Source organism: Arvicanthis niloticus, chromosome 7 (assembly GCF_011762505.2).
Source record: "Arvicanthis niloticus isolate mArvNil1 chromosome 7, mArvNil1.pat.X, whole genome shotgun sequence".
NCBI lineage: Eukaryota > Metazoa > Chordata > Mammalia > Rodentia > Muridae > Arvicanthis > Arvicanthis niloticus.
In genome coordinates, this window is record NC_047664.1 from 19,921,992 (window position 1) to 19,949,279 (window position 27,288).

Below are 27,288 nucleotides of genomic sequence, written 5' to 3' on the forward strand. Positions count from 1 at the left end.
CCCAGAGCCCTGGGTTTCAATCCAAGAACTGTACAAACCAGGCATCACAGTGCACATCTGTTAATTCTAGCACTTGGAAGGTGGAGGCAGATCAAATGTCAGCTGGGATGTCTCAAAAAACAAAACAAAACAACAAAAAAACAAAACTTAACAAACCAAACTCAACAAGACATGAACAAATCAAGAATGTTAACAGAATGCACAGGATAGGCCGTGAGATCAACAGGTAAAGGTTAAATTCTGAGGGCTGTAGTTTACCTACAGGCATTTCCCCTAAACGTATCAAAAGCAAATAACTTCAGAATGACAAAATTAATATGGAGTTTAAAACCAAATATTTAATGTTTTCATTAAATTGCTTCAGTACAATTTCAAACAAATGCCAACTGGAAGACAATGTCCAAAAACTCTGAAGAAGCAAGCTTCCAGACAAGGACAAGCGATCATCTTCCATTCTAGCCACAGCACTTCCATCCACACTGGCGCAGTCAGCCAGCCTCATCCAGATTATCGAGTGTTCACCTGATAAGAGAAAAACACTTAAGGTTTCAAAACTTGTAATGACATAAGATGTTAGATCATGTTTAAGGTAAATTTTGCCTCATTTTTTTATGGAAAAAGTTATGAATTATTCTCTTCTTGGTGGGTAGCAAGCTTTTAAGCAAAATGTAAAACTTGACTTCCCCTGGACTTTAACTCTATTTGCTTACCACATCATCAATTTTCAGGATGCTCCTCACAGTTTCAGTTGCTAGGGTCAAAGCACTGACTGACACCAACAGAGGCTGAACAACCATTTCCTCCAAAATGTTGGAGATCCCACCCTGCAGAGAAGCAGATGCCTTCAATATTTGACCACACACAATAAACAAGAGACAAGCGATCACTCTTCTGTACTCACCAGGCATGCTAACTGCTGATGCTCACAACACAAGAAGCAGCTCACACTTACATCCACTTAACCTGTGCCCACCCAAAGACCTGAGGTATTGTTTTTACCAGCCAGACCAACTCCTTACAAGTTAGTAAATGGCAGTTAGTGAATGCAATTTCCCATGGCATCATCTTTACTCTGAAGGACATGCAGTTGGCTTGCTAGGTCTTAGATGTGAATCCAAAAAAAAAAAAACAAAAAAAAAAAAAAAACACTACTTTTAAATCCAAACCCTTCTAACCAATCAACAACAACAAAATTATAAAAAATGTTTCCTTCCAACAATCTGCTCTTCAGCAACTCTAAGCATCAAGATTATTACCTTTCGGACATTAATGCCTGTAGTTTTTTCTCCTTGGGCATGGCGGTTTCTTAGTTCTGTTACTGTAGAAATGGGATTCAGGCCAGCATTCTCAGCTAGTGTAGATGGAATGACTTCCATAGCGTCTGCGAAAGCACGAACACAGTAGGATTCCATACCACTCAGTGTTCGAGAATACTCAGTCAGTCTGAGGGCCAACTCTATTTCTGGAGCACCACCTCCTGCAATAAGAGCTCTGAAATTCACAAATATTTTTAGCTTATTTTTACCCTAAGAAGTCTATTTTAAAATAATTTACTATTTAACTTTAAAAAGTCAAAATACAAGAGTTTGGTTGTTTTTAAAGGCAGGCTGGCCTGTAACCTGGATGAAGTGGAGAAGTACCAAAGCTCTTGGTCTTTCTTCCTTCACCTCCCAAGTGTTAGGATTACAGGTGTGTCCCACCACAGCCTCAAACTAAAGTCTTCAGAATATTGGGGCCAGTAAGATGGCTCAGCAGGTAAAATGCCTGACACCAACCCAAGTTCGGTCCCTGGGACCTACATGATGGTAGGCAAAAGAGAGTGCCTCACCTCAGTGACCCCCACACTCATGCTACATTGTACGTACGTACTTACGTGTACGTACACACACACACACACACACACACACACACACACACACACACACACACACACACACAATTATGCAGCGGTGCTTGTATTACCTCTTCTTTACTAAGCATCGAATAACACAGAGAGCATCATGAATGGAGCGCTCGGCTTCTTCAATCACCAGCTTGTTAGAACCACGTACGACAATTGTAACTGTTTTGCCTGGGCTTGTACAACCTGTAATCTTTAGTGAACAAATTTCACATTAAGTAATAGGCTAAAAGAAAACAAAACAAAAAAGGGTAAGAAAAAGAAAGCTTAACAATATGTTGTTACCTTGAATAGTTTTCCAGAACCATTTAGACTGACTTCCTCTGCTAACTCAGCAGAGCCCAGCATGTCAGTAGTGAACTGGTCAATGTGAGCAACGGGTTTGGTTCCAATCGTCTGGGAAAAGATCATCAGGTGCACAAATCAAGACAGCATTGTGATAGAGACAGAACTCAGTCAAAGAACAAGCTCTTGTCTGGTATTTTATTTAAAGCACTAGATTCAATACTGGACTACAAAACAAAAAACCACTGCTGGGCCTGGAGACACAGCTCACTAGTTAAGAGGACGGCTGGCTACAATTCTTAGAGCAGCCACATGGCAGTCCATAGGCCCAGGTGGATTTGAAGTCCAAATCAGGCCTCCAAGAGGACCATGTGGTGCAGATACATGCATGCAAACATATATAAAACAAAAACCTTAAAAAACAAAACACTAACTGTAACATAAGAATCAAACCCACATTATGTGTTAATGGATATTTCTGCACACATTAATTTTACCTTGCAGATGAATTCAATGTCTTCTCTTTCAATGTCTTTAACCACCATAATCTTCATCTTATTCAGAAAATGTAATGCAAGATCACTAAGCGCATCTCTAAAATACAAAAGTGTTTGTTATCTTAGGTTTAAAAAAATGTTACTGTTCAAGTAGTTTAAGATTTAATTTTAGATCACAGGTGCTTGGGGAGTGCTCTGCCTGTCTGACAGGACGGTGGGCAGGAGTAAACTAAACTCGATGATTGGAGACGAGGAAAGTGACTAGTTTCCTGTTGGACAGCATAGAGGAGCTCAACAAGAATCCTACTTTCCTGGTAGTGGGGAAGGATACCACCATCAATGATACTTTCAGGCAGTTTCTAAACAGGGATGACATTGGCATCATTCTCATCAACCAGTTCATCCTAGAGATGGTTCAGCATGCCCTGGATACCCATCAGAGGTCCATTCATTCCTATGATGCAGCCAAAGACTCCATCCTGTGCAGGGCCAAGGGCATATTCACCACTGAAGACCTGCACTAGGCCGGCTTAGCCTGTAACCCTCCTCTTACTACCAGGCCTCTCCCAGTTTGCCATCCTCTAAGTTTCAAGCCTTGGTTTCCAGCTTTTCCCATCCTCTTAACTGAGTGGCTCACCTAAGCTGTTGGGGGTCAGTTGTTCAGGTCTAGGCTGGGTAGGGACAGAAAGCCCAACCATCTCTCCACTACTTACTCCCTGTGCTGTTGTAAAAATGTCATTGTTGATATTAAAGGAATATTCTCTCTCAAAAAAAAAAAAAGGGTTTAATTTTACTCTTATTCAAATGGCTAATTATGAAGGAAAACACTTTTAATGTTCATTTAAAAGTTCAAAATTCGCTCCTTCTTTCTTCTTTTTAAGACAAAGTCTTCCTGTGTAGCTTTAGATGCCTGGAACTCAGAAATCTGCCTCCTAAGTGCTGAGATCAAAGGCTTGTGACATTATTACACCCATTACAAGTTCAAAATTTCTTGGAAGATTTCGAATTTTACTAGAAAACTTACAACACAAAACTGTACAACACAAGTGGGTTGTGATTCTTTAAAAAATTAGTACATTTTGCTAAGTGAACATTTATGTATTTAGAAGCACAATTCTCACAAACTATCAGAAACAATCCTAGTAATAGTAATCCTGTGACCTAGCAAGTCAGGTATTAGCATCACTGATCAAACCTGAGCAGAAACCAATTTTGGGGAACAATCTACTCAAGGTCAGAGCCACTAAATGACTGGAGATTAGAGCAATCTTTTACTTGCTCACAAAGGCCTCTATATACCTTCTGGCATAGCTTATCAGTGGAAATGAGGGTTAAAGAGGAGTTCATATTTGAGAATTCTCTTGTCTATGCAGTGCCCATAAATACCTTTTTTTAGTTAATTAACTCAGCTGGGGTTATTCACTGTTTTGAGACAATTTCACACACCCCAGGCTAGCCTAGAATTTTACCTTGTAGCTGGACCTTGACCCCATCCTCCTGCCTCAAGCACTAAGATTAAAGGCATGTGACACCAAACCCAGTTTAAGCCACGCTAGAGATCAAACCCAAGGCTGCAAAGCAAGCAACTAAGCTTTATCCCTAGGCTCAAACAGTGTTAGAACAGCTTTTTAAAAATGTCGTGCTTTTTATTTTTTTAAAAAAATGAGTGTTTTGCCTGTATATACTCATATGAACCTGTGTGTGCCTGTTGTCCCTGGAGTTCAAGAGGGTGTCATCCCCTAGAACTGGCATTATGCATGTTTGTGAGTCACCATGTGGGTGCTAGGAACCAAACCTGGGTCCTGGAGCAACAAGTGACCTTGAAAACTAAGCCTGTTCACCTTTTCTAAAGGCCTCACTCTATCCCAGACTGGCCTGACTCGTAACCTTTCAGCCTCAGCCTTCTGAGCACTAGGATTACAAATACAAGTAACTATGTTCCACCTTCATCTTCTTACCACCTTGATCTAAAAAAAACCACTATAGCCCATGTTTACATTATCAAGAGAACAGTCCTGTCTTTATAAATGAAAATATGATGCACCAAAATATGCACTTTGGATTTCCTGTGCTTTAGAGACTAAGCAACTGCTGCTTTTAAAAATTGCTGGGGTAGGGGCAAAGACGGCTCAGTGGTTAAACAGTGCTTGCTGCTCTTGCAGAGGGTTTGGGTTCAATTCCTAGGTTCCTAACATAGCAGCTCACAGCTGCCTATAAACTCTAGTTCCAGGGCATCCAACACCTTCTGATCTCCAAGGGATCCTGATCCTGTACACATGCAGTGTATACCCTAAAGCAAACATATACACATAAATATTTTTAGAAAGTCACTTGTAGGATCCCCAAATCAATTATAAATTCAGGGATAAGAAAGTAAATAGGGGCTGGAGAGATGGCTCAGTGGTTAAGAGTACTGGTTGTTCTTCCAGAGGTCCTGAATTTAATTCCTAGCAACCACATGGTGCTCACAACCAATTGTAATAGGATCTGATGCCCTTTTCTGGTGTGTCTGAAGAGACAGACTGTGCACTCATATAAATAAACCCTAAAAGAAAAAGAAAAAAAAGAAAAAAAAAGAAAAAAAAAGAAAAAAAAAAAAGAGAAGTAAATAGAACAGACCTTAGAATAGACTTCTGTATGAGAAGGACATTACATCCTGTTTTCTTAATTTGTTTCACCAAATTTAAAATATAGGCTCTCTCTTCTCGAAGAACTCGATCCATCTGGGCATAATCAGATACTACTATTTGATTATCCATCTGATGGGAACAAGAACACAGTAATTATTTACAGCAAGAGATTTTAACATTAAACCAAAGACCAGCCCACACCTACCAGTTATACAGATATGCACAGAAAAGGGTCTAAAATTACATATATATATATATTTTTTCTATTTATATATTGTTTTTGTATTTTTTTAAAGACACGGTTTCTTGGTACAGTCAAAGCTGTCCTTAACTTGCTCCAAAGACGAGGTTGGCATTGAAATCAGGAGACCTACCTGCCTCAGCCTCTAAAGTGCTGGGATTAAAGATGTTTGTCAGTACTGCCTGGCTAAAGTTGGTTCTTTGTTTTTAATATAAGATATATTTTATGTATAAGTACACTGTAGTTGTCTTCAGACACACCAGAAGAGGACATGAGACCCCATTACAGATGGTTTTAAGTCACCATGTGATTGCTGGGAATTGAACTCAGAATCTCTGAAAGAGCAGACAGTGCTCTTAACCACTGAGCCACCTCTCTGGGCCCAGCTGATTCTTTTTAGTCACACCCATTACTGGTTTTTGTCTGTTTGAAAGACAAGACCTCACTATGTAGCTCACAAATGCAAATTCCCCAAAATGAAGTTGTTCTACATACCATATATATTTTCATCTTAAAGAACACACCTTATTAGAAAATTAGTAAGTAGGAAGCCAGCTTGGATTGTACTCACATCTGTTTTAGGAGCAGATAAGCAGAACTGAATAAGCCCGATCTTGGCCTTCTCAACTCTCGTTATGCCAGAGTTTGCCACCTTCTGCGTGAGAACGAGGCCTTCCACCAGCTCACAGTCATCTATTGTCCCACTAGGAAAAAGAATCAGAGCAGAGCAAAGTGCTTTGGTCTTATTCATCCTCAAAACCCACTCTAGGGCCTCTTGGATACACTTTCATCCTACCATAAGGAAACACAAGCAAACCCTTGAGATTGCTATACAATAAAGTCAAGCCCAAGTATTTCTAGTGTCCACTTTCAGAGTTACTTTTCACTTATGTTACGTCCACTTGCCAGGAAGGTCATTGGTATTTGTTTTTAAAGGGTTTGTGGAGACAGAACCTCAGTCTAGCTCAGACTGTCATGGAGCTCACTATTTATTTCAAGCTGGCCTTGAACTCATAGCCTCCCACGTGCTGGAGTTATATGTATAAGCCATCCCTAGTAGCTCTTTCTTCAAAGTTATCTGGTTTTGGCAAAAAAACCTGAAATGAGATGCTTACCCAAGCTTCTTAACTATTTTAATGTCTCTGAGATCTACACTGGTAGCTGTGGCCGGGTCGATCACTTTCATCACCGCATTGACACTCATTGGAGAGAGGAGACTTGAATACTGAGAGACAACCTAGATTTAAGGCAGAAAGTTACTTCCACAGAAGCAATAATTTAAGAAATAAATACAAACTCTGGATTTACAAGGACTTGTTATCACCTATTTGGATATAGTAGATGAGACACTAAAGTTAAAGCTCTTTTTTCTACCCAATTTGCAAGTTGCTCAATATACAAATAAGAACATGTATGCTTTTCTTTTATTACAGCATTTGGCACAATCTAGATTGCCAATAGTTAAAAAGAACAAAAGGCATTTGATTTTATGTGAAGAGTTCCTACCTATATTGAGTGTGTAATCAAGATATCACATCAGATTATTTATGTACCTAATACCAAGGGGCTGAGAAGACAGCCAATGGAGAGGGTACTGGCTGGTTCTGTGTGTCAATGACACAAGCTAGACTTATCAGAGAGAAAGGAGACTCCCTTGAGGAAATGCCTCCATGAGATTCAGGTATATAAGGCATTTTCTCAATTAGTGATCAAGGGGAAGCAAGCCAGTAAGTAACATCCCTCCATGACCTCTGTATCAGCTCCTGCTTCCTGCCCTGTGTGACTTCCAGTCCTGACTTCCTTTGGTGATGAACAGCAATGTGGAAGTGTAAGCTGAATAAACCCTTTCCTCCCCAACTTGCTTCTTGGTCATGATGTTTTGTGCAGAAACAGAATCCCTGACTAAGATAGATAGTATTCATCAAATTTCTTCATGTCCTTGGCAGATTGAAACAAAAAAATTAGGTAGGTCATTTGCTTCAAGTCACACAACTTGACTAGTGCTAGAATACTAAAAATAAATAAATAAATTACTGCTTCTATCTAATACCAACTAGGTTATATATTTAGAGTGGCCTGGAACTTGCTATGTATACCATAGGAAAGGAATGCAAGAAAAAAAAGATTTAAATTGGACAAAATCATAATAGAACAGATGGTAGCATAAAATTTAATATTTTTGTTTACAAACTTCTAAAAAAAACTAATGTGTATGAACATTTTGCCTGCCTGTATGTCTGTGCATCATGTGTGTGCCTGGTGACTAAGGAGGCCTGAAGAGTGTGTTAGGAATCTTGGAACTGAAGTCACACATGGCTATGAGTTGCCACGTAGAAGCTGGGAATTGAACCCAGGTCCTCTGGAAAAGCAGCAAATACTCTTCTGACTGTTAGAAAATCTCTTCAGTCCCAAATTTAAAATTTTTATTTCACCTGAATTTTCCCAAGAAACTTGTTTCTTCACTACTTTAAATCTTGTAAATAAGAAAAGCAGTACATATATTATGAGCTGGATAGTGGATGGGGAATCCATGCTGAGTTCAAATACCAGTTTCATCCTCTCCAAGTGTGCCATGGGGTGAGTCATTTAGTTTTTATGTTTCTTCCCCCCACCTCATTCTGTAAAATGGGAATAACTATATAAAATCCTAAAGACAGAAGATGTTAAAAACTTAGGACAACATTTTCACACAATATTAAATAAAAACTACTTATGTTGACAGAAATTCTATAACAGCCTTTGATGTTGGAGATGAGAAAGTTCCCAATTTTAAAGCCCAGTTTTTGCTTTACCAGAAAAGTGTTTAAGATGCAGTACGTGAAAAAGTACAAGTGGATATTGCACCTATGAGAAACTCCTAATTCTTTTTTTGTCCCCCCCCCCCCCCCAAGACAGGGTTTCTCTGTATAACCCTGGTTTTCCTAGAACTCACTCTGTAGACCAGGCTGGCCTCAAACTCAAAGATCTGCCTGCCTGTGCCTGCCTAGTATTGGAATCAAAAGTGTGTGCCACCATGTCCAGCTAATAACGCCTTATTCTTTTGTTAGTCTTACTGATCATTTTACCCCAGTCTTAAAACCAATTGTCATAGAAATTATTATTACTAGTCTTCTTGTGGCAGTGTTAGATACAGTTTAGCAATCAATGCTCACTGTGTCATAACATACTATTAACTGTAATTTAATTCTCCCTTAGTGGTAGTCTTACCTTTGAATTCAATGAAGTGGTTGCACTATTTAACAAAGTTTCTCTGTCGCTCAGTTGCACAGGTCGAGACATGTCAGTAAGGATTTCAAGACCCTTTTCCAAAGCTTTCTGGAATGACTCGGAAATGATAGTTGGATGTATACCTGCCATTTATAAATCAAGTTAATTACAAACTACTTCTTTATCATTATTTTAAAATGTTTTACTCATTAAAATGTCAAAGTAATCTAATACCTTCCACCCCCCACCCTCCTTTTCTGTTGTGATGCTGAGATTGACCCCAGGGCCTCTGGCATGGTAGGCAAACAAAACTACTAATCTATATCAGAGGCTCCAAATTCTCATCATACAAACTAATTTATAATTCAGTTGTAAACAGAATGCTTAAATAATTGCTTATTATAGTTAATAGCTAACTTCTCAATTTGAAACCAACGAAGTACATTTTCATGCAGTATTAAAGCTGAAACCAATTTCATGCTCTCTAAAACATCACATCTACTTTAAGGCAGAACTGGAAAGTTGCTGTGATAAATACCACTTATCAAAGCAAGGGCCTCATCTTCTCATCTAAGACATCTATCTCTCCAAGCCTGAGATGCAATATTACAATCATTTATTTTTGAACAGCAGAATTCTCTTTAAAAATAAGCAAAATAGAAGTTCTTGACAAAAAAGTAGTTACTTCAAAGTAAATCCTACATTACTTAATAGCTTGGCTTTTTATGTTTGCCTTTTAAAAACATTTCTGTCATTCTTCAGTAATAAAAAGTATATTATATTCTACATACCTTTCTGCAAAAGTTTGGTACAGGAGTCTAAAAGAGAGCCAGCAATGATGACAACTGACGTGGTGCCATCCCCTGCTTCTATGTCTTGAGCTTTAGACAGTTCCACCAGCTATGTGAACAAAACATGCCAAGATGCTAAGAAATGAGAACTCAGTAACATCTAACTCAAGCCATCACATCGATGTCACCTACACAGAATTAGAAAACTTAATACATTCCCGACACCTGATTTTTAGTTTACCTTGGGTTTCATTTAAAGATGAAAATCAATGTGGTGCACAAAACTGTTCTTATGATTTCTAGTTTAAATTGTAGATTGTAAAGGGTTTTCAGAAAATTCTGTCTGAGGTCCTATTGAAAAGCATCAATACTTAAGAGTTGTGGATATGCCTCAGGAGTGCTTGCCTAGCACCAGGGAAGCCCTGGGGGTTTGAGCCCCAAACAACATAAAGGAGATGCTGGTGGCACACATGTAATTGCAGTATCTTAAAGGTGGACACAGGAGGATCAGAAGTTCAAGGTTATCCTTTGCTACAAAGCAGTTCTAGGCTAGCCTAGGCCAAAATGATACCCTGCCTTAAAGAAAAAACGTATCAAGGTCTTACAGGTATCTTATATAGATGGCAAACTATTGAAGTCATTCATAAACACCCTTATGAAGTTTTTCTGAAGCAACCACACAGAAACATAATCTTACTTATTAGAAAGTTATCTTTAAGTAATGAAAGGAGACCTTTTGTGAAGCACGTTGTCTATGATAAGTGCAAATGATTTTTTTGCTTCACAGCCAGAGTACTTAAGATTGTAGGAATTTGTTGTGCCCGAGAGTACATTCTAACAGAGAGCAATTCCTAAAGCTTATTTTTGCTAATACAACTTCTCACTTGCCACAAAACTAATTGTGACTCTTAAGTTATAATTTTTAATAAAGACCAGTGAAAACTTAACATTTGATATGTGATTAAAATTACTGTTTTCTAAGAACTGTGGACGTAGCTCAGTAGTATAGTTCCTGTTGAGCTTGCACAATACCATAGGTTCAATCCCTTAGCACAGAACCAGCAAAAACAAAACAAAAACCTCTTATAGAACACCTCAGAAAGAACAGTATCTTAAAGATGTACATTTTAGCATAAAGATACAAAGAGTCTCCATGTTTAAGTAGTATCAAATTTAACCAAACCAAGTATCATACAAGTACACTAAAAAACAAACCACTTAACAAGACAGCCCATGCCCATGCATATACTCCCTAGTGCTCAGGATGAAGCTGGATTGCTGCCAAGTTCAAGGTTATACAGTGACTACCAGGTCACTAGGGCTACTGAACAGAGTATGTCTCAGAACACAAGCCACTCATCTACACTTACCATTCTGGCTGCTGGGTGCAACACTTGCATTTGTTTCAGAATGGTGGCACCATCATTTGTAATGGTCACATCGCCTTTTCCATCTTGAATCTGAAAAGATTTATTTTTTAAAACTTTAATGCAATATTCTACTAGCTCTATCCCATTTACTGTTGCATACAAGTTATGTTTATGTATATATTGCTTAACTCAAAATTCCTTTCATTAGTAAAACAATATAAAACATTCACACCAACTCAACTTTACAAAAGAAGTAACTGGCTCTGCCCAGTTTGCTCTATTACATTTAAGTGTGTGTGTATACATATTTGAGCAGTGCTCAGAGACCAGGTGTGTTGGATCCTCTGAATCTACTGATGGCAGCACAGCCGGGGTCCTCTATAAGAACAGTATGTGTCCATCTCTCTGGCCCAGCTCAGGGTATGTAAAGTAGTCTACGGGTGAAGCTCATTCAGTTCAAGCATGAGGACCTTGGTTCAGAGCCCCCAAATTCCTTGGCTAGACATATTGGTTTGTCACATTTTTGGTTGCTAACTAGATCTCAATTTGAGAACACATCAATCTAAAATTATTAGACTCTATCTGTTTTATGCTGTCAATCAATTAAGAAAAAAAGCCTGAAAAGTTGAACTGGGCACAGTGGCTCACACTTGTAATCCTAGCTAGCATTCCAGAGGCTGAGGCAAAAGGATTTAGCTCAGGTTTCAAAATAAATGAACAGCCAAACATGTGAGCACAAGCCTGTGATCCCAGCACTTCAAGCAGAAGCAAGAGGATCAAGGGACAGTCTCAGTTATTTATGACTGACTTAAAAAACAAAACAAAACAAAAAACCCCCAAAAGGCATTAAAATATATAGTTAAATACTACCTAAGTAATCTCTCCTTTTGATGAACTATAAGACTTTTGGAGGGATTCAAGGAGGAAGAGGTGGTAGTACACACAAGGGCTCCAACTTAGGGCCTTGTTCCACCCTAGGTAGGCGTTCTACCATAGAACTATTTGCCAGCCCCAAAACAGCACCACCTTTCATCAGACCTTAGAATGTAAACAGAAGCTCTCAATAAATAATGAATTATTTAACTTTTTTACCATTTTGTCCATTCCTTTAGGCCCAAGGCTTGTTCTAATGGCATCAGCAACCGCTGTTAAAAATAGAAGAAAAACAGAAAATCATATATTAAACCAAGACTTAAAAAAAGCAAAGTTTTGTTTCAAACTTGTCCTCATTAAGATATGGTATATAATAGCTTATTGTGCCCCCTAAAACTTTATGCCTAATAATAACCTTAATAGACGCTAGGATACTTCACATACGCTATGTTTATGTGGAACAAATTTTCAAGATTTCTCTGAGAATCAAAATGGTACAGTCTAGTGTTAAGTTCTTAGTTCTCTATTCCTTAACGGTACACAACTCATCCACTAGCCTTTTCTCTCCCCAAACAAAAACATAATCTGCAGAGAACACATATGTGGGACCCATAGTCTAATAATTCTTCTGTATCCCTTTAAGTAGTATATGCTTTTGGCCACATCAAGTAAAGAATAAATAATTTAACAGAAAATACCTTGTATAACATTAATAATGTTTTATGTATGTCATGACTTTAGCAGTCAAACGTTTCAGATGATTTTACTGGACCTGTTTCAAAATATTCACTACCTAAAAAAATTACAGTATTTTAGATCTACATCTCTAGGTTAATCCATAACACAAGCTAGTTACTGTTAAATGATTTATGCCGAGCTACCAGTATTTTCTTCCTCACCATTAGCGAGTAATATTATCTTTATTTGAGAGGGGATGGATAATTCCAAAATGAACCAAACTCAAGCTGTATCTGGAAGAAACCTTTCTCACTCCCTAGGGTTTTGTTTTGACTTGGAAAAACTAGTTTGCCCTTTGCTCTTTTAGTAACTATAAAGACAGCTTTACCGACAATTTGGGTAACCAATACCTTCTATGTGCATGGCTCCTTCTGTCCTGTTTTAATTTTTATGCACCCTTCCTTTGAAAAGTGACTGTTCTGGACAGTTTATGTCAACCTGATCCTAGCTGAAGTCATCTCAGAGGAGGGAACCTCAATTAAGACTGAGTAGCAGACAAGTAGGGCATGTTCTTAATTAGAGATTGAGGGGAAGGTTCAGGCTATTGTGGGTGGGTCCATGCCTGGGTTGATGGTCCTGGGTTCATAAGAAAACGGGTTGAGGGCTGGAGAGCTTAGCAGATGGGTAAGAGATAGCTGCTCTTCCAGAGGTCCTGAGCTCAATTTCCAGCACCCACAATCATGTATAACCAGTCCCATGGGATCCAATGCCTTTTGGTGTGCAAATATACATACAGACAAAACACCCATATACATATAAATTACATAAATAAATCCGTCTACCTTGTTTTTTCACAGTAATAGAAACCCTAGCTAAGATGGTTGCCTGAAGTAAACTCCCCATTTCGTAATAAACTGTACATTCTCTTGGTCACTCAAATGGCCCTAGAATTGATCTTTCAATACCCCAATGACTCCACCACCATACACAAAATTAATGAACTCAATAAATTTCCAGGTGTCAGGTACTCACTCCAAACTTCCAAGACCCTTACATAGACCACCTGGTCAACTTGGCTTTTCCAACTCGGTAAGGCCCATCCAACATACTTAACTTACAGCTCCAACACACTACAGTCACCTGCAAGGTTTACTTTATAACACTTTCACGTTTAATCCCCTCCCTCCCCCCAGCAACCCTGCAAATAAATTGTTACCTCACCCAACTTAACAGCTGTACTGAAAATAAAACCAACGATTTCCTGGATCCCAGGACCTCCAAAAGATATGACAGCATGCCTGTTCTATCTATTTCACTTCTCAAGTCACGCATCTTTTCCTCCAGCCCAAATAAACCCTGACAATATCTATCTCTAAGGCTTTGCTCTTAATTTTCCTTCCGTATTTTTTTCTTTTCCAGTTCTGGTTCTCTAAATGCTCACTACTACAAAAAAACAGCTGCAATCTTCCCCGAACTGACAGCAAGGGAACTTTGGTTCAGAGGTTAAAAACATGAAATAACACATGCAGAGACTAAAACTCAGGCCAGATTTTCGTCACGTGCTTTACAACCTTCTGTTCCTCACCGGCCAGTCCAATGGGATTTACACCGACTATCCGATTAGTACCACGGAGCGGAAAAGTAAGTTCATTTAACTTGGACCTTAAAAAAAAATACTGTGCCGTCTACCACTGGGTTTAATAAACAGCCAAGCTTTAGTTCTGGAGCGTCAGATCTCATTGCTTTCAGTATTTTAGACGGTTGTCTGCACCAACGTGACCAACACCGCCCATGCCTGCAGGAGATGAACCAGGGAGCATCGCGTCCCACAATGGGGCGTGTCCGTGGCCTCCACGCTCGGAGTGCTCAGTAGAAAGCTGCGCTCTACCGGACGAGACCACCTTGGAGGAACACAACCCACCCAGGGCCAAGGTCACAGTGAGAGGCTGGACCGTACCGCCGCGAGGCGGGCCGGCGAGGGGCTGATACCTTTGGCCGCGGAAATGTTGCTGAAGCGGATCTGGGCCGGCTTGTCGCGGTCCTGGTAGGCGCCTTTCCCGCGGTTGCCCGGCCCTGCGGCCGGCGGCCCGCTTCGGGAAGCTACGTTCTCCGGCATGGCGACCTTGGTGGCTTCTGCACGGGTTCAGGAGGCCCGATGGACACGGATTCCGGCCTGCTGTGGAGTAACGGTCTCTCAGGCCGCCTCCTCCACGAACCTTCCAGAAAGCGACGCCGGCAGAGAAGGCGGAAGCCGAGAAAGGGGCCCTAGGGGGAGCCGGCGCAGGTGTGACGTCAGGGGCTGTCCGCCGCACGCCGGCTGCACAGCCTGCGCGCGGAGATCCGGCCTGCGGATTGTCGTCCTGTCCCCGTGCCTGGGCGCTGAGATGGAGCGGGAGGTTTTATAGGCGTGGCTGGAGCCACTCAATGTGGACCTGAGCCTCTAGCTCCTGCTAGTCCAGTTGATGAAGCCATGACAGCTCTGGCTTTGTTCCGAAGTGGGTGTGGCGCAGCCGGCTTTTACGGACATCTATGTCTAAATTCTATTCCTAGTTTATTCACTTTGTAAAGGTGTTGGAGGAGAGATTTGCCATGAATGGTTTCCTCCCTTTTGTATATATTTTGGCTGCCTAGGGATTTAAATACATTGGTTAAATGGCACAGAATTTTAATAGTTGTGGAGCGGTGACTGCTTGTCAAATCCAGTCCGCCTTCTAGTTAAGATCTTTTCCGTAAGCATAGCCACTGACTCTTAGGGAACATAAACATTCTAATAACTGATTAGTAGTTATCTGCTGAACAAAGTGTGAAGTCTTTACACCTTACTTAATCCTCATAATCCCATGAAATAGATGCCATCGTCTTGACTTCATGGATGATGAAGCTAAAGCTCAAGGTCAACCAGAAAGGCAGTGGAAGGCAGTACATAGCCAGGACTCTGTCTTTAGGTAAACTTAAAAGGTTTCTATAACCACTGTCTTTGACTGGGGAAGTGTATATAGGCAATACTCATCACTAGTACCTCATAGTTAATCACTAAAGAGCCCATAGGTGCCAGATGCCTGCAGTAGGTTAAGGAACACTTGTTTCATGGGATTAGTCCTGTGATCACGAGGAGCTTTTACATGCACTGGGCTTTTAGGACTAAGATGAAGTTTTCAAGCCTCCCCCTTGGGGGGGAGGGAAGGACACATCTAGTTTACCCCTCCCTCACAGCACATAAATATTCTATGGTTGTTGAGAGAACTGCTTGATATGAAGAGAACAGGTACTGATACTGTGGTGGTTTGAGACGTCTCCCCTAGTTTCAGACATTCAAATACTTGGTCCCCAGTGGGTAGCTCTGATTGCAGAAGCTTAGGAAGTGTAGCCTTGCAGCAGTATGTATATCGCTGGAGGCAGAGTTTGTTTCAAAAGCTGCCAGCCAGTCCCAGTGTGTGCTCGGCTTTCTGTTGACAATTTGAGATGTGAGCTGTTCCTTCTTCATGCCTACATGTTGCCAAGCTTCCCTGATGTGCCAGTGATGACACAGTCCTTGAGCCATAACCCACCCCCACCCCCCAGAGAATCCTTCCCGATATAAATTGACTATCTCGTGGTGCATTTGTTTGCTTTTTTTATTTTTATTTATTTATTTTTTTTTGAGATAAGGTTTCTCTGTGTAGCCTTGACTGTCCTGGAACTAACTGTAGACCAGGCTGACCTCAAACTCACATCGATCCATCTGGCTCTGCCTCCCAAGTGCTGGGATTAAAGGCCTGTGCCACCACCACCCAGCATGGTCATGGTGTTTTATCACAGCAACAGAGAATTAATTAACAGGAGTACTCTGGCTTCTTCTGCCCCTAAAAGCAGGAGACAAAACTACGATCTAAAAGGGACCTTCACTGTGCCTGCAGGAAGACATGCCTCTTCCCAAGGACAGGGAAGCCGAATGAAAGAGGTACATGCCAATCTCTGCCAATCATACTGGAGAACTGAGTTCACTGCCTACCCAGATGCATTACAGGGGCAGAACCTCATGCACTGATGTTTCAGGAAATTCTTTTTTTCTGCAATAGGTGGGTTTATCTACGGTTCCATGACAACAGCTTGTGTGGACTGTCTGCATGGTTTGCTTTCTTTTCTTTGTTGACATTTCCTTCATGGCCCATCTGTTGCTGACATCCCCTGAAGTGGTTACCTGTTCAGACCTAGGCACAGAAGACAAGAAATCAGGGGACAGAGAAATTAAGAGGCATGCTAAAAACAACTGATTGGGGGCTTTCATGATTCAGCACCTGCTTTTCTTTCTTGTAAGGTGAGCTGAATTGCTTTCACAGCAAAAACATGACCTTAAACCATCTATGTTCTTACCAAAAAGGGGTGGGGGTGGGTAATTAGTTCAAGCCCCTTTGTCATAAGTCACTTTATTATTTGTCTCATTAACAGATGATTGTCTGGCTCAAACTTTTTTTTTTTTTTTTGGTTCTTCATTTCCTCCTGAAGTCTTCCATGTCGTGTAAGACTTAAATTTATATGTTTTACTTATCTGTCTTTGTTGAAAAGTTCTATCCAAAGCTGAGCAGTTGGTGGTGCATGCCTTTTACACCCCTGCTCCCCCCGCCCCCACACAAACACTCAACGGTTAAACAAAAATGAAGTGGGAGCTGGGAAGATGAACACTTTAGAATACAGGTTAGAACACTTGTTGCTCTAACAAAGGACCCAGGTTTGATTCCCAGCACCCACATAGATTGAGCACAAACACCTGTAATCCAGCTCCAGAGGATCCAACACCCTCTTCTGACCTCCACAGGCACTGCACATATATTGTGCACATACATACATGTAGGCAAAACACTCAGCAATCGCTAGTGTATGCCACCACTGCCTGGCACAGTTTATATTTTTAATGTTTACAAAAACATTACTTCCTGCCTGGAACCATTTGCTTGCTGGCATACTTGGCCATGATTAGAGGGAAACCTGTGTGGAAGGAGGGCTGTTTGTTAGATGTTGGTTCCCCTTGGGGCTGAGCTTCTGGGTCTTTTTCTTGTTGCTGCATTAGAGTATTCTCTTAGTGTTTGCCCAGACTTGTTATCTACAAAAACCTGCAATTTGAAATTTAATAAAAGATAACTGTATTTTGAGCCTTTTGTTTGAAAAGCAGTCTAAACTGCAGTTGGGGGGCCAACCTGTAGCTGCAACTATGACAATAGCAGCCCCTGGTGGCAGAAGAATGAATTTCTTTTATTGATCAACCTGGTGATTTGGAATTGAGGCAGGCCAGGCTGACAAGGTTCTCTGTCCAGTGGTATGTAACAGAGTATAGCACCACCCAAGTGCCACTTTGGCATAAGAATTATTTTGAATTTAAAGCAATTAAGAAAGAGTAGGTGCCAAACGCCTATCAGCCAAAATATGTCTCGGTGAGTATTCACTCTAAGAAATGGGTCCTGGCTGGAGAGGCAGCTCATGCTTCTGCCTTGTTTGTTCCTTGACTACTTTGTTTATGCCTTAAAACTGACCATATTCTTTGTGTGCATAAAATATATAAAAGCAATATAAAAGTAATCTAAAAGCAGACTGGAAACAAAATAAACCTGCTTCAGCCTCAGCACTGGCTGGGGTCACGTTATCATGTTGTCTAATTGTCTTTTTCTTTTCAATCTTCCCTCCCTCCCTGGAGACCCCGCTGACTGACTGAGCTGGCTTAGTCAGACACACCTAGCACTTTGAAGGTTGGAGTATAAAACGCTACTTCCCAATCAATTGTGTTGGGGGCAAAGAGGTCCTTGTGCTCACAGATAAGCACCCGGGAAACCAGGAATGTTAAACACAAAGGGCTGTGTCTTCACAGAAAGAGACATATAACCTGTTTCCTGCTCAGAAGGCTGGGAATCGATGTGGTTAGTAGCCCGGTGCTGTGTGTATGGCCAGGGCACATCTGGCTTCCCCAGACTTTTATGTTTACCTCAGTCATTCTCCCTAGATCCTTATCTTGAGTACTGTTTCCCAGTCAGCAGAATCCATCTTTATGGAAGAGTTCACATGTACTTTGAAACGACTTTCAATGTAAACATAGCTTAAGCTTCACTGTACACAGAAGAGTGAGTTAATTATCATCAGGAAACTCTTTTCCAAAATTGTGCTGTGGTTAAATATGTCTGAAATAAACTGCCCTGTGTCAGACTCCTGAAGTTTAAACCAGCACCAGCTCCTGAGATGTATTCAATGGGATTTCCTTCTTGCCTCAAGCAACTGATGCTTTGCTGGCTGAGGTCTTTCCAGAGCGACCCCCCTCCCCATACACATAAGTTTTTAGGTTTTCTGTTTGTTTGTTTTTAAAGATTTATTTTATGTATTTGAGTACATTGTCGTTCTCCTTGGACACACCAGAGGAGGGCATCAGATTGCTGGGAGTTGAACTCAGAATCTCTGGAAGAACAGTCAGTGCTCTTAACTGTTGAGCCATCTCTCCAGCCCGTTTTGTTTTTGAGACAGAATCTCATGTGCCTACAGAGTACAAAGAGGCCAGTATATAATAAACCCCTGCCTAACCTGGGGCTCCCTATGTCGCCCACCCAACCTGGCTTCCCATTTACAACTACCTGTCTCTACCTCCTGAAGGATGGGAATAAAGACATGTGCCACCATATCTGGATCAGTAAGTTTTATATCTACATTTTAGACCTAATTAAAAACAATTTAAAAAAATAGCCATTGTTTGTGTACTCTTAAGTCCTCAACACAGTATAAGTTATCCATGAAATGAGTCTTTGGTCTTTCATATGAATATTTAAAAATGAAAGGAAATTCACTGGAACTGGAGATGTTGCTTAGCGGTAGAACACCTACCTAGAACACACATAGCCCTACGTCTAACCCTCTCAAAACACAAGTGAAATAAAAACTCAAGGGCTCTTTGAAAAGTCAGTTGGATGGTGTTTCGCTAGGGCAAACACGTGAAGGAATATTTCGTTAAAGTGAACACAGGTGTGAAAGGCTAAGCAAGGCAGACTCATGAAGGAACGTTTTGCTGAAGCAGACACAGAAGAGAGGATGTTCTGCTAGAGCAAGCACACGAAAAGACACATGATAAAAGATTCTTTACTAACACACATATATTGGTCTAGCTTATATTATATAGTTAAGCTACATTTGTTGGGCCGCCATTTCTCATAGAGAGAAACTTACCAAAAAACTTTTAGTGGTGTACTATCGTTTGCTGCCACTTTCAAGGGCTCAGGCTGATTGGATGACGTGCTGAGGCAAGACCCATGTTGAGGCAAGACACGTGGAGGACACGAGATGTCTGGAGAGCATAAATAGGACTCCAGAGACAGAGATTGGCTTGCTGATATACACAACAACCTCTCCCCAAACCTTAAATCCACATCTTTTGTAGAAGTCACTGTTGCAAACACATTTCCTTCAAAAAAGATGGAGAGATTTGGCTACTTTGCATATCTGCTCACCAGTCTTTAACACAACTGGAGTTCATATTGTATTATGCTAGTTCCCTTTATTTTAATTTTTTGTTGTTTCAAGACAAGGTTTCTCTGTGTAGTTCAGACTGGCCTTCCTCAGTCTCAGAGAACTTCCTACCTCTGCCTCCCAAGGGATTAAAGCCTAGCGTGCTATTTTTTTTAATTACAATTAGTTTATACTAATTTTTCAGTTGAAGCTAATTTCTATGTTGTGAAACTGTCTTTTAGTGTATATAAGTCACTGAGCTTTGGTAAAGGCCAAAGCAGTGTAACTAGTACCAGTGGCTGCTCATAGGAATTTTCATCATCTGAAAAATAGACCTTGTACCCACATAGTCACTTCCTCCTCTTCCCTCCTTCAGTCCTTGACAACTGGATTTTTGTAAGGATTTGCTTAATTTAGACATTGCATATAAATAAGATTGTCCAGTTGTCTTTCATGTCTGGCTTCATTCATTTCGTGCGTTTTTTGAAGTTTTTTTTTTTTTTTTTTTTTTTTTTTTTTTTTTTTTTTTTGTAATGTGTGTCTGTGCACATGAGTGCATTGCTGGTGGACACTCTAAATTTCTGAGGCTGGAGTTACAGGAGGTTGTAAGTCGTCTAAAGTGAGTGCTGGGAACTGAACTTTGGTCCTCTACAAGAGCAGTATGAATTTTTAACCACTGAATCCGTCCAGCCCTCATTTAGCACATTTTAAAGATTCACCTATATTATAGTATCATGTTACATGCTTATTATAGCTGAATATAAGGTTTTTTTTTGTAATTATGTAGATGGATATTTACTAATGGGATTCCACTTCAAAAATGAAAAGAAGGCATTGAAAAATATTGGTTGTAGAAATGGAGACCAGACTACTGAATGACTAGAGAGACAACATACGAGTATACACAAGGGAATTAACTCAAGCAAAGGGATCACGTCTTCAGGAGGTAACATGGAGGGGGTGGGGAATTATAGAGCTTAGAACTGAGTGGCAGGCACTGTTCATTTAATTGCAAGCTGTAGAATGAGATACAGCCATCGAAGAGTTAAAGCAGCGTTCTTCCGGAGTTGCAGCTAGGTATCTCCAGCCAGCGATCTTTCCTTTGCGTGCTCATCAGAGTGAAAACGGAAACAGCAAAAGCAGAGTGACCCTAAAGGAAACTGAGTGGATTTGGCTGTAGTGGAAGTAGTGGATGTGTGGGGCAGGGCAAACGTGAGAACTGTTTATATCGACTAGTGGAGGAACCTGGCATCGCGTTCGGTGGCTGCCTTTGCCAGGCTTTACGGCCCTTCTCGGCCCCCGTAGCGGACCGGAGATAGTCGCTGGGCGGCTGGCTCTCCCTGGCTATGGCGGGCGATCTGGAGGGGTGCAAGTCCCTGAGCGGGCTGCTGAGCGGCCTAGCGCAGAACGCCTTCCACGGACACTCGGGCATCACTGAGGAGCTGCTGCACAACCAACTCTATCCGGAAGTGCCACCGGAGGAATTCCGCCCCTTCCTGGCGAAGATGAGGGGAATTCTCAAGGTACTGTTGTTCCGCCGAGCAGCTCTGCCCTCCTCGCAGCCTCAGACCCGCCCCCAGCCTCGGGTGCTGCTCAGTGGCAGGTCTTCGGCTGCTCAGCCCATCTTCTGAGCCGTGGAGCTCGCTCTGTTGCGCCCTTTGCTTTAGGGACACATACCGGTGAAAATATTCCCATCCCCAACCCCCACAAGACTTCTCTGTGTCTGTAGTATAGATAAGTTTCGAGTTTTCTTCCTCTCGGACTTTGATGGGTTGCACCGGGCGTAGTAGTGCACACCTTTAATCTGCGCACTGGGGAAGCAGAGAGCTGAGTTCGAAGCCAGTCTGTTGTATATAACAAGTTTCGGGACAACCAGGCCAGCCAGGGCAATGTGGTGAGACCCTTGTTTGATGAGAGCGAGAGCGTGCTTGCCAGCTTTCCTGGGTTGTGGAAGTTAGCGTTAGAATGAGGTGGTTGGTGAGATAAAGGATTGATTAACTGGAGTAAACACCACTAAAGCAGTCGACTCTATTTATCAAATGGAACGAAGTATACATCAGACTGTCTCATGAAAACTACTAGAGGGCAACATGACAGGTGAAATTAACTAAAAAGATTTATTTTTATTTTATGTGTATGGGTGTGGTGCCTGCATGTGCACTGGTGGTTGGAACGGTTATAGGCCATCACGTGGGTGCTGGAAACCAAGTCCTCCGCAAGAGGTGCTCTTAACCTCTCTCCAGTCCCCCGACCTGAGTTTTGAGATAGGGTCTCTTGTAACCCAGACTGGCTTTGAACTCACTGTGTAGTTGATCCTCCTTCCACTTCCCAACTGCTAGAATTACAAGCATCTACCACTACCCCCTGCTGTGGCGTGTGTGTGTGTGTGTGTGTGTGTGTGTGTGTGTGTGTGTGTGTGTGTGGCGTATGAGGGCATATGAAGGCTAGAGCTCTATACTGGAACCTTGCACTATAACTCTACCTCTCCTTCCAGTCAGAGCCTCTCACTGTACCTGGAATCCAGTCTCACTGACTGGTTAGAGCAGCCAGGAACTCTGAGATCATCTGCTTGTATTTGCTCCAGTGCTTGGCTGGCTATGCCCAGCCTTTTCATGGGTGCTGGAGAATCAAAACCAGGCCCTAATTGAGCTATCTGCCCAGCTGGTTCCTGTGATTTTTTTTTTTTGGGGGGGGGGTTAAGATGTTATAACTAAAGTGTATTCAAGGTATTATCATTTATGTAAATACTATACAATGTATTGCTTTCACAAAGTCTTTATTTTTATTTTATGTGCATTGGTGTTTTGCCTGCATGTGTATCTTTGTGAAGGTGTTGAAACTTTTGATGCTGGAGTTACAGAGAGTGATGAGCTGCTATCAGGGGTGCTGGGAATTGAACCTGGGTCCTCTGAAAGAGTAGCCAGAACACTTAACTGCTGAGCCATCTCTCCAGCTCCTTCACAAAGTCTTTAAAATATGATGTGCACTTTACAACATTTTAGTTGCAACTAGCCACATTTCAAATGGTTAAAGTGGCCACAAGTGGCTAACAACCATTATATTGATTCTGCTTAAGACCAATGTGGTAGCTTACTTCAGTCTGTCACTCCAGTTCCAGATCTAGCACCTTCTGGTCTTCATGGGCACCAGCTACTCACACAGTGCACTCAATATACGTCCAGACAGAACACTCATACACATAAAATAAAAATCAATATCTTTTTTTTTTTTTTTTTTTGGTTTTTTTCGAGACAGGGTTTCTCTGTGTAGTCCTGGCTGTCATGGAACTCACTCTGTAGACCAGGCTGGTCTCGAACTCAGAAATCCGCCTGTCTCTGCCTCCCAAGTGCTGGGATTAAAGGTGTGCCCCACCACACCCGGCTAAATCAATACATCTTTAAAAGATGAAGTGGATGGACTAGGAGGTGACTCCCTAAGTAAAATGCTTGCTGTGAGAGTGGGAAGACCTGAGCTGGATCTTAGCCCCTAGGTAAATGCCAGGCATGTTTGGAACCCAACACTTGAGAGGAGAAAAGCAGATGCCTAGATTTCACTGACCAGTCAGCCAGCCTAGCCAATTAGTGAGCTCTGGGTTCCATGAGACCTTATGCTAGAATTTAAAAATAGAGTGGAGGGCCAGCAAGGGAGCTGAGCAGGTGAAGGCACTTACTGTTAAGCCTGACAATCTAAATGAAGTTCCTGGAACCCACATGGTAGAGAGAGAATTACTTGTGGCAACTTACTGCCTTGGCCTACACAATCACTTTTTTTTTCTTTTAAAGAGAAAAAGCTGGAGAGTGATAAAGCAGGATCCCCGAAATCAATTCTAGCCTCCACAGCACACAAGCACTCATTTACACACAGGTGGGAGGGCACTGAGGAGAGGCTTGATGCTGACCTCTTATATCCAAAACCACACAGATGAGGAGGCAAATTCAAGGTGCCTACTTTCTTGTTTTTTGAGAGTTTAGTTTAAACTGGCTAAACAGCCTAAAACTACACTATTTAAAGTTCCTGTTAAATTTTAACTTGCTACTAAAAATACTTATGCTTTTATTTATTTACTACATTTATCTTTTTCAAGACAGGGCTTTATGTAGCCCTGGCTATCCTGGAGCTTACTCTATAGGCCAGGCTGGCCTTGAACTGAGATCCACTTGCCTGTGGCTCCCAGTGCTGGGATCAAAGGCAAGCACACTACCTAATTTTTCTCACAGTCTTTGACTAGAAGAAAGAAAAATGCAATTACTTTACAGAACTTGATTGGAATTGGCTCTTGCAATGGGAGAAGTAATGTCTGAGTCACTTGTAGTGTCAGAGTGGCCGAAGTGCCAAAGCCCTAGAGGGAACACAGCGCACCTTGAATTGTATGTATTTATGTGTACCTGTGCACATGAGTGCAGGTTCCTGTAGAGGCTAGAGGCGGTGGGTTCCTTGGAACAAAACTACAGGTAGTTGTGAGCTGCCTGATGTGGGTGCTAGGGTTGGAACTCAGGTCCTCTGAAAGAGCAGTGCATGTTCTTAACCACTGAAATATCCCTCGAGTCCCAAATGTCTCTCATTCTTATAAAAACATAATGTGGAAATGATTTTTAAGTGGAGAGAATGCCTATTACTTAAGTTTTTATTACATATATTTATTTATTGTGTGCATAGGTCAGGGGATCACACTGAATCCCTTCTTCTTCCACCGTATGGAATTGCTTCTGTTTCTGAGACAGAGTCTCATTATGTAGTCTTGGCTGGCCTAGAACTCACTATGTAGACCAGGCTGGCCTGGAACTCACAGGATGCACTGCATCTGTCTCCTGAGTGCTGGGATTAATGGTCTGCAATACCAGGTGGTTTTGGGGGAGTCCAGATGGTCTGACATGGCAGCAGTGTCCTTTCCTGCTGAGCCACCTCACCAGCCCATCCATCTTTAATAAAAGGAAACATACATGGATATATGATGTAAGGGTGTTATAGTATTTATATGCAAAAGTAAGAAACTGTGGACAGAAGGCATTCTTTCTGCTAGACCTTTTTTCCTTTAAACTAAAAGCTAATTATATTCTTACAGTTCATGATGCAAATGAAACTTAAAAAAAAAAAATCCCTCTTCTCCTAACCAAAACTATTCCCTAAGCTAGATATGAGGAGAAGTCTTGCTTGTCATACCACTATAAATATTCAGGTGTAGCACCATGGTCTCCCACTGTACTTACCTGTACTTACCTGTCTGTGTCATGCCATGCCGGGTGAGTACCATTTCATCACTGGAGGCCTGGACATCAAAGGGCATGTGGTCTCCCACGGGTGGCCTTATTGTAGGAACAGGTCCCACAGGTATCACCCCGGGAGGAGGGGCTGATACTGGCATCATGGGGGGGGGTGTCTCCCATGTTGGGTGCTTGCATCATACCAGAGTGAGGAGGACCCAGGGGACTGGAGCCAGGTAAGATCTTGGCCCCTTCAGGAGGAGGAACAGAGAATGTAGCAGAAGTGTCTTCCTTGTTGAAATAAAGATGCCGTTTTGTCAGTCAGGCTCTGGCATGCTCCTCCATCCATTTCTGGAAGTAGTCTTTCCTACTCCTCTGTTCCCACCACCGCAGTGTCTAACAGACTGAGTCATGGATAAGATGTGTGTCCCAGTAGTCACAAGAGAATACCTCTACCCTACCAGATTCCATGTGACAACCCCTCTCCCCTCCTGCCTCCTTTTTTTAGAAGGGTCTCATTATGTAGACCAGGCTGGCCTTGAACTTACAGAAATTTGCTTGTTTTTGCCTGCTGAGATTAAATGTATTTACTACCACCAACACAACCAACCAGCTTCTCCCGGCTCCCCTGCCACCGTGTTCCCCCCCCCCCCCCTCAGGCAGGCTTCTTGAAGGAAGGTTTTTCTTGTTCAAAAGCTTTCCCGATTTTGAACAAAGTGATTATTTTAGATGTTGATAAGGGGCATATATGGGGTAGTAAAAATGTAGACCATGTTCAAGGGATAAATAGGGCTGGGTAGACAGCCTGATAGGTAAAAGTGATCGTTGCTAAAGTGCAAAGCTCTGAGTTTGAATCCCTAAAACCCACATTAAAACTGGATGTGCAGGGGCTGGAAAGATGGTTCAGTAGCTAAGAGCACTTATTCTTACAGAAGTTCTGGGTTTGGTTCCCAGTACACAAATGGTTCACAATCATCTGTGCTATCAGTTCCAGGAATGTACAGCATACCACCCTCTTCTGGCTTCCTTGGGCACCAGGTACATACAAGGAGCACATGCAGGCAAAATACTCATACACATAAATCTCTTTTAAAGATTTATTTATTTTATGTATATGAGTACTCTTAATAAACACCAGAAGAGGATATCAGATCCCATTACAGATGGTTGTGAGCTACCATGTAGTTGCTGGGAATTGAACTCAGGACTTCTGGAAGAGTAGCCATTGCTCTTAACTGCTGATCCATCTCTCCAGCCCCATAAAATAAATCTTAAAAAGAAAAGTCTTAAAACAAAAATTGATCATGTAGCAATTTGCACACACTCCTATGAGGAGATGGAAGGTGGAGACAGGACAATTCTAGAAGCTTAGAGTCAGCTAGTCCGGCATATACAGTGGAAAGACAACAAAGAAACCTCATCTCTAATTAAGTAGAAGGTTAGGACAAACACCATAGGTTGTTCTGACTTGTGGAGGTACACTGGCACACACATGCTCCTGCAGTCACACGTGTGAATGTGTGAATGCACACACACACACACACACACACACTAAAGAAATGGTGAACCGTCCAATTTGATGGTAGTGTGAGGGTTGTAGTAAGGAGCGCTTGTGATGAGGCAAGCAAAAGTGAGGCACTTCCTCTTTTGTTCCTCAAGCACTCCTGCTTTGAAGCAGGCTATACACTTACACATGGATGGTAGGAGACTGTGGGTTGTCACCTAGAAAATCATGTTCTGCATAGAAACGGAAAAGGGAGATACAAAGGACGAGGATAGAATGTGAGAAGATGTGGAACTCCTAGAGAAACGGGGGGTATTCTTATTAACAGGCTCCTGGTTTTGCTGTGCCAAGGAACAAACCCAGGATCTAGTGCTAGCTAGGTAAGGTTGTAATGCCGAGCGACACCCAAGCCTGAGCCCAGGCACCTGGCAATTTGTTGTGCAGAGTGTTTCAGGTTCCTGACTTTCACGCTGTTTCCAAATGTTATGTCTGTTTTCCTGACAATTGTACTGAATATTCTTTTCTATGTACAATGTCACTTTCCTTGTTTGGGACATTAGCAGTCTATTACCTGTTAATCACAAAAAGGGCAAACATTTAATCTGCTTATGGATATGTGAAGCAGCCCATTCATTCATTCACACTAGTGCACCATG

General features: G+C 41.7%; 2 protein-coding genes and 1 pseudogene across 2 annotated transcripts in view; 2 read left to right on the plus strand and 1 right to left on the minus strand.

Moving 5' to 3' along the window:
- Window positions 1-318: 318 nt before the first annotated feature.
- Cct4 (chaperonin containing TCP1 subunit 4) lies at window positions 319-14,729 on the minus strand. Its single transcript, XM_034508774.2, has 14 exons — window positions 14,462-14,729; window positions 12,014-12,066; window positions 10,922-11,011; window positions 9,552-9,660; window positions 8,761-8,903; window positions 6,669-6,790; window positions 6,125-6,257; window positions 5,302-5,441; window positions 2,683-2,779; window positions 2,186-2,296; window positions 1,963-2,093; window positions 1,257-1,491; window positions 711-824; window positions 319-522 (listed from the first exon to the last, which is right to left on the minus strand). Exons 1-14 carry the CDS (start codon window positions 14,586-14,588, stop codon window positions 508-510), a joined length of 1,620 nt encoding a protein of 539 aa, XP_034364665.1. The 5' UTR covers window positions 14,589-14,729; the 3' UTR covers window positions 319-507.
- Window positions 2,819-3,340, plus strand: LOC117712701 (V-type proton ATPase subunit F pseudogene; annotated as a pseudogene).
- Window positions 14,730-21,117: 6,388 nt separating the features above from the next.
- The window catches only part of Commd1 (copper metabolism domain containing 1), a 104,537-nt gene continuing 98,366 nt past the window's right edge, over window positions 21,118-27,288 (plus strand). The window contains exon 1 of the mRNA XM_034508477.2: window positions 21,118-21,450. Within this exon, the coding sequence (XP_034364368.1) occupies window positions 21,274-21,450 (177 nt within the window). The 5' untranslated portion in view covers window positions 21,118-21,273. The remainder of the gene's footprint in view (window positions 21,451-27,288) is intronic.

What these genes read in the sequence shown, in the direction of transcription:
- Cct4 (XM_034508774.2), bottom strand. Translation starts at nt 14,588, where the DNA reads ATGCCGGAGAACGTAGCTTCCCGAAGCGGGCCGCCGGCCGCAGGGCCG. An exon ending in TGCACCCAGCAGCCAGAATG is followed by an intron (nt 9,661 to 10,921) that starts GTAAGTGTAGAT and finishes TTGTTCACATAG; the next exon opens with CTGGTGGAACTGTCTAAAGC. An exon ending in AAAATAGTTAAGAAGCTTGG is followed by an intron (nt 6,258 to 6,668) that starts GTAAGCATCTCA and finishes TCTTTTTCCTAG; the next exon opens with TGGGACAATAGATGACTGTG.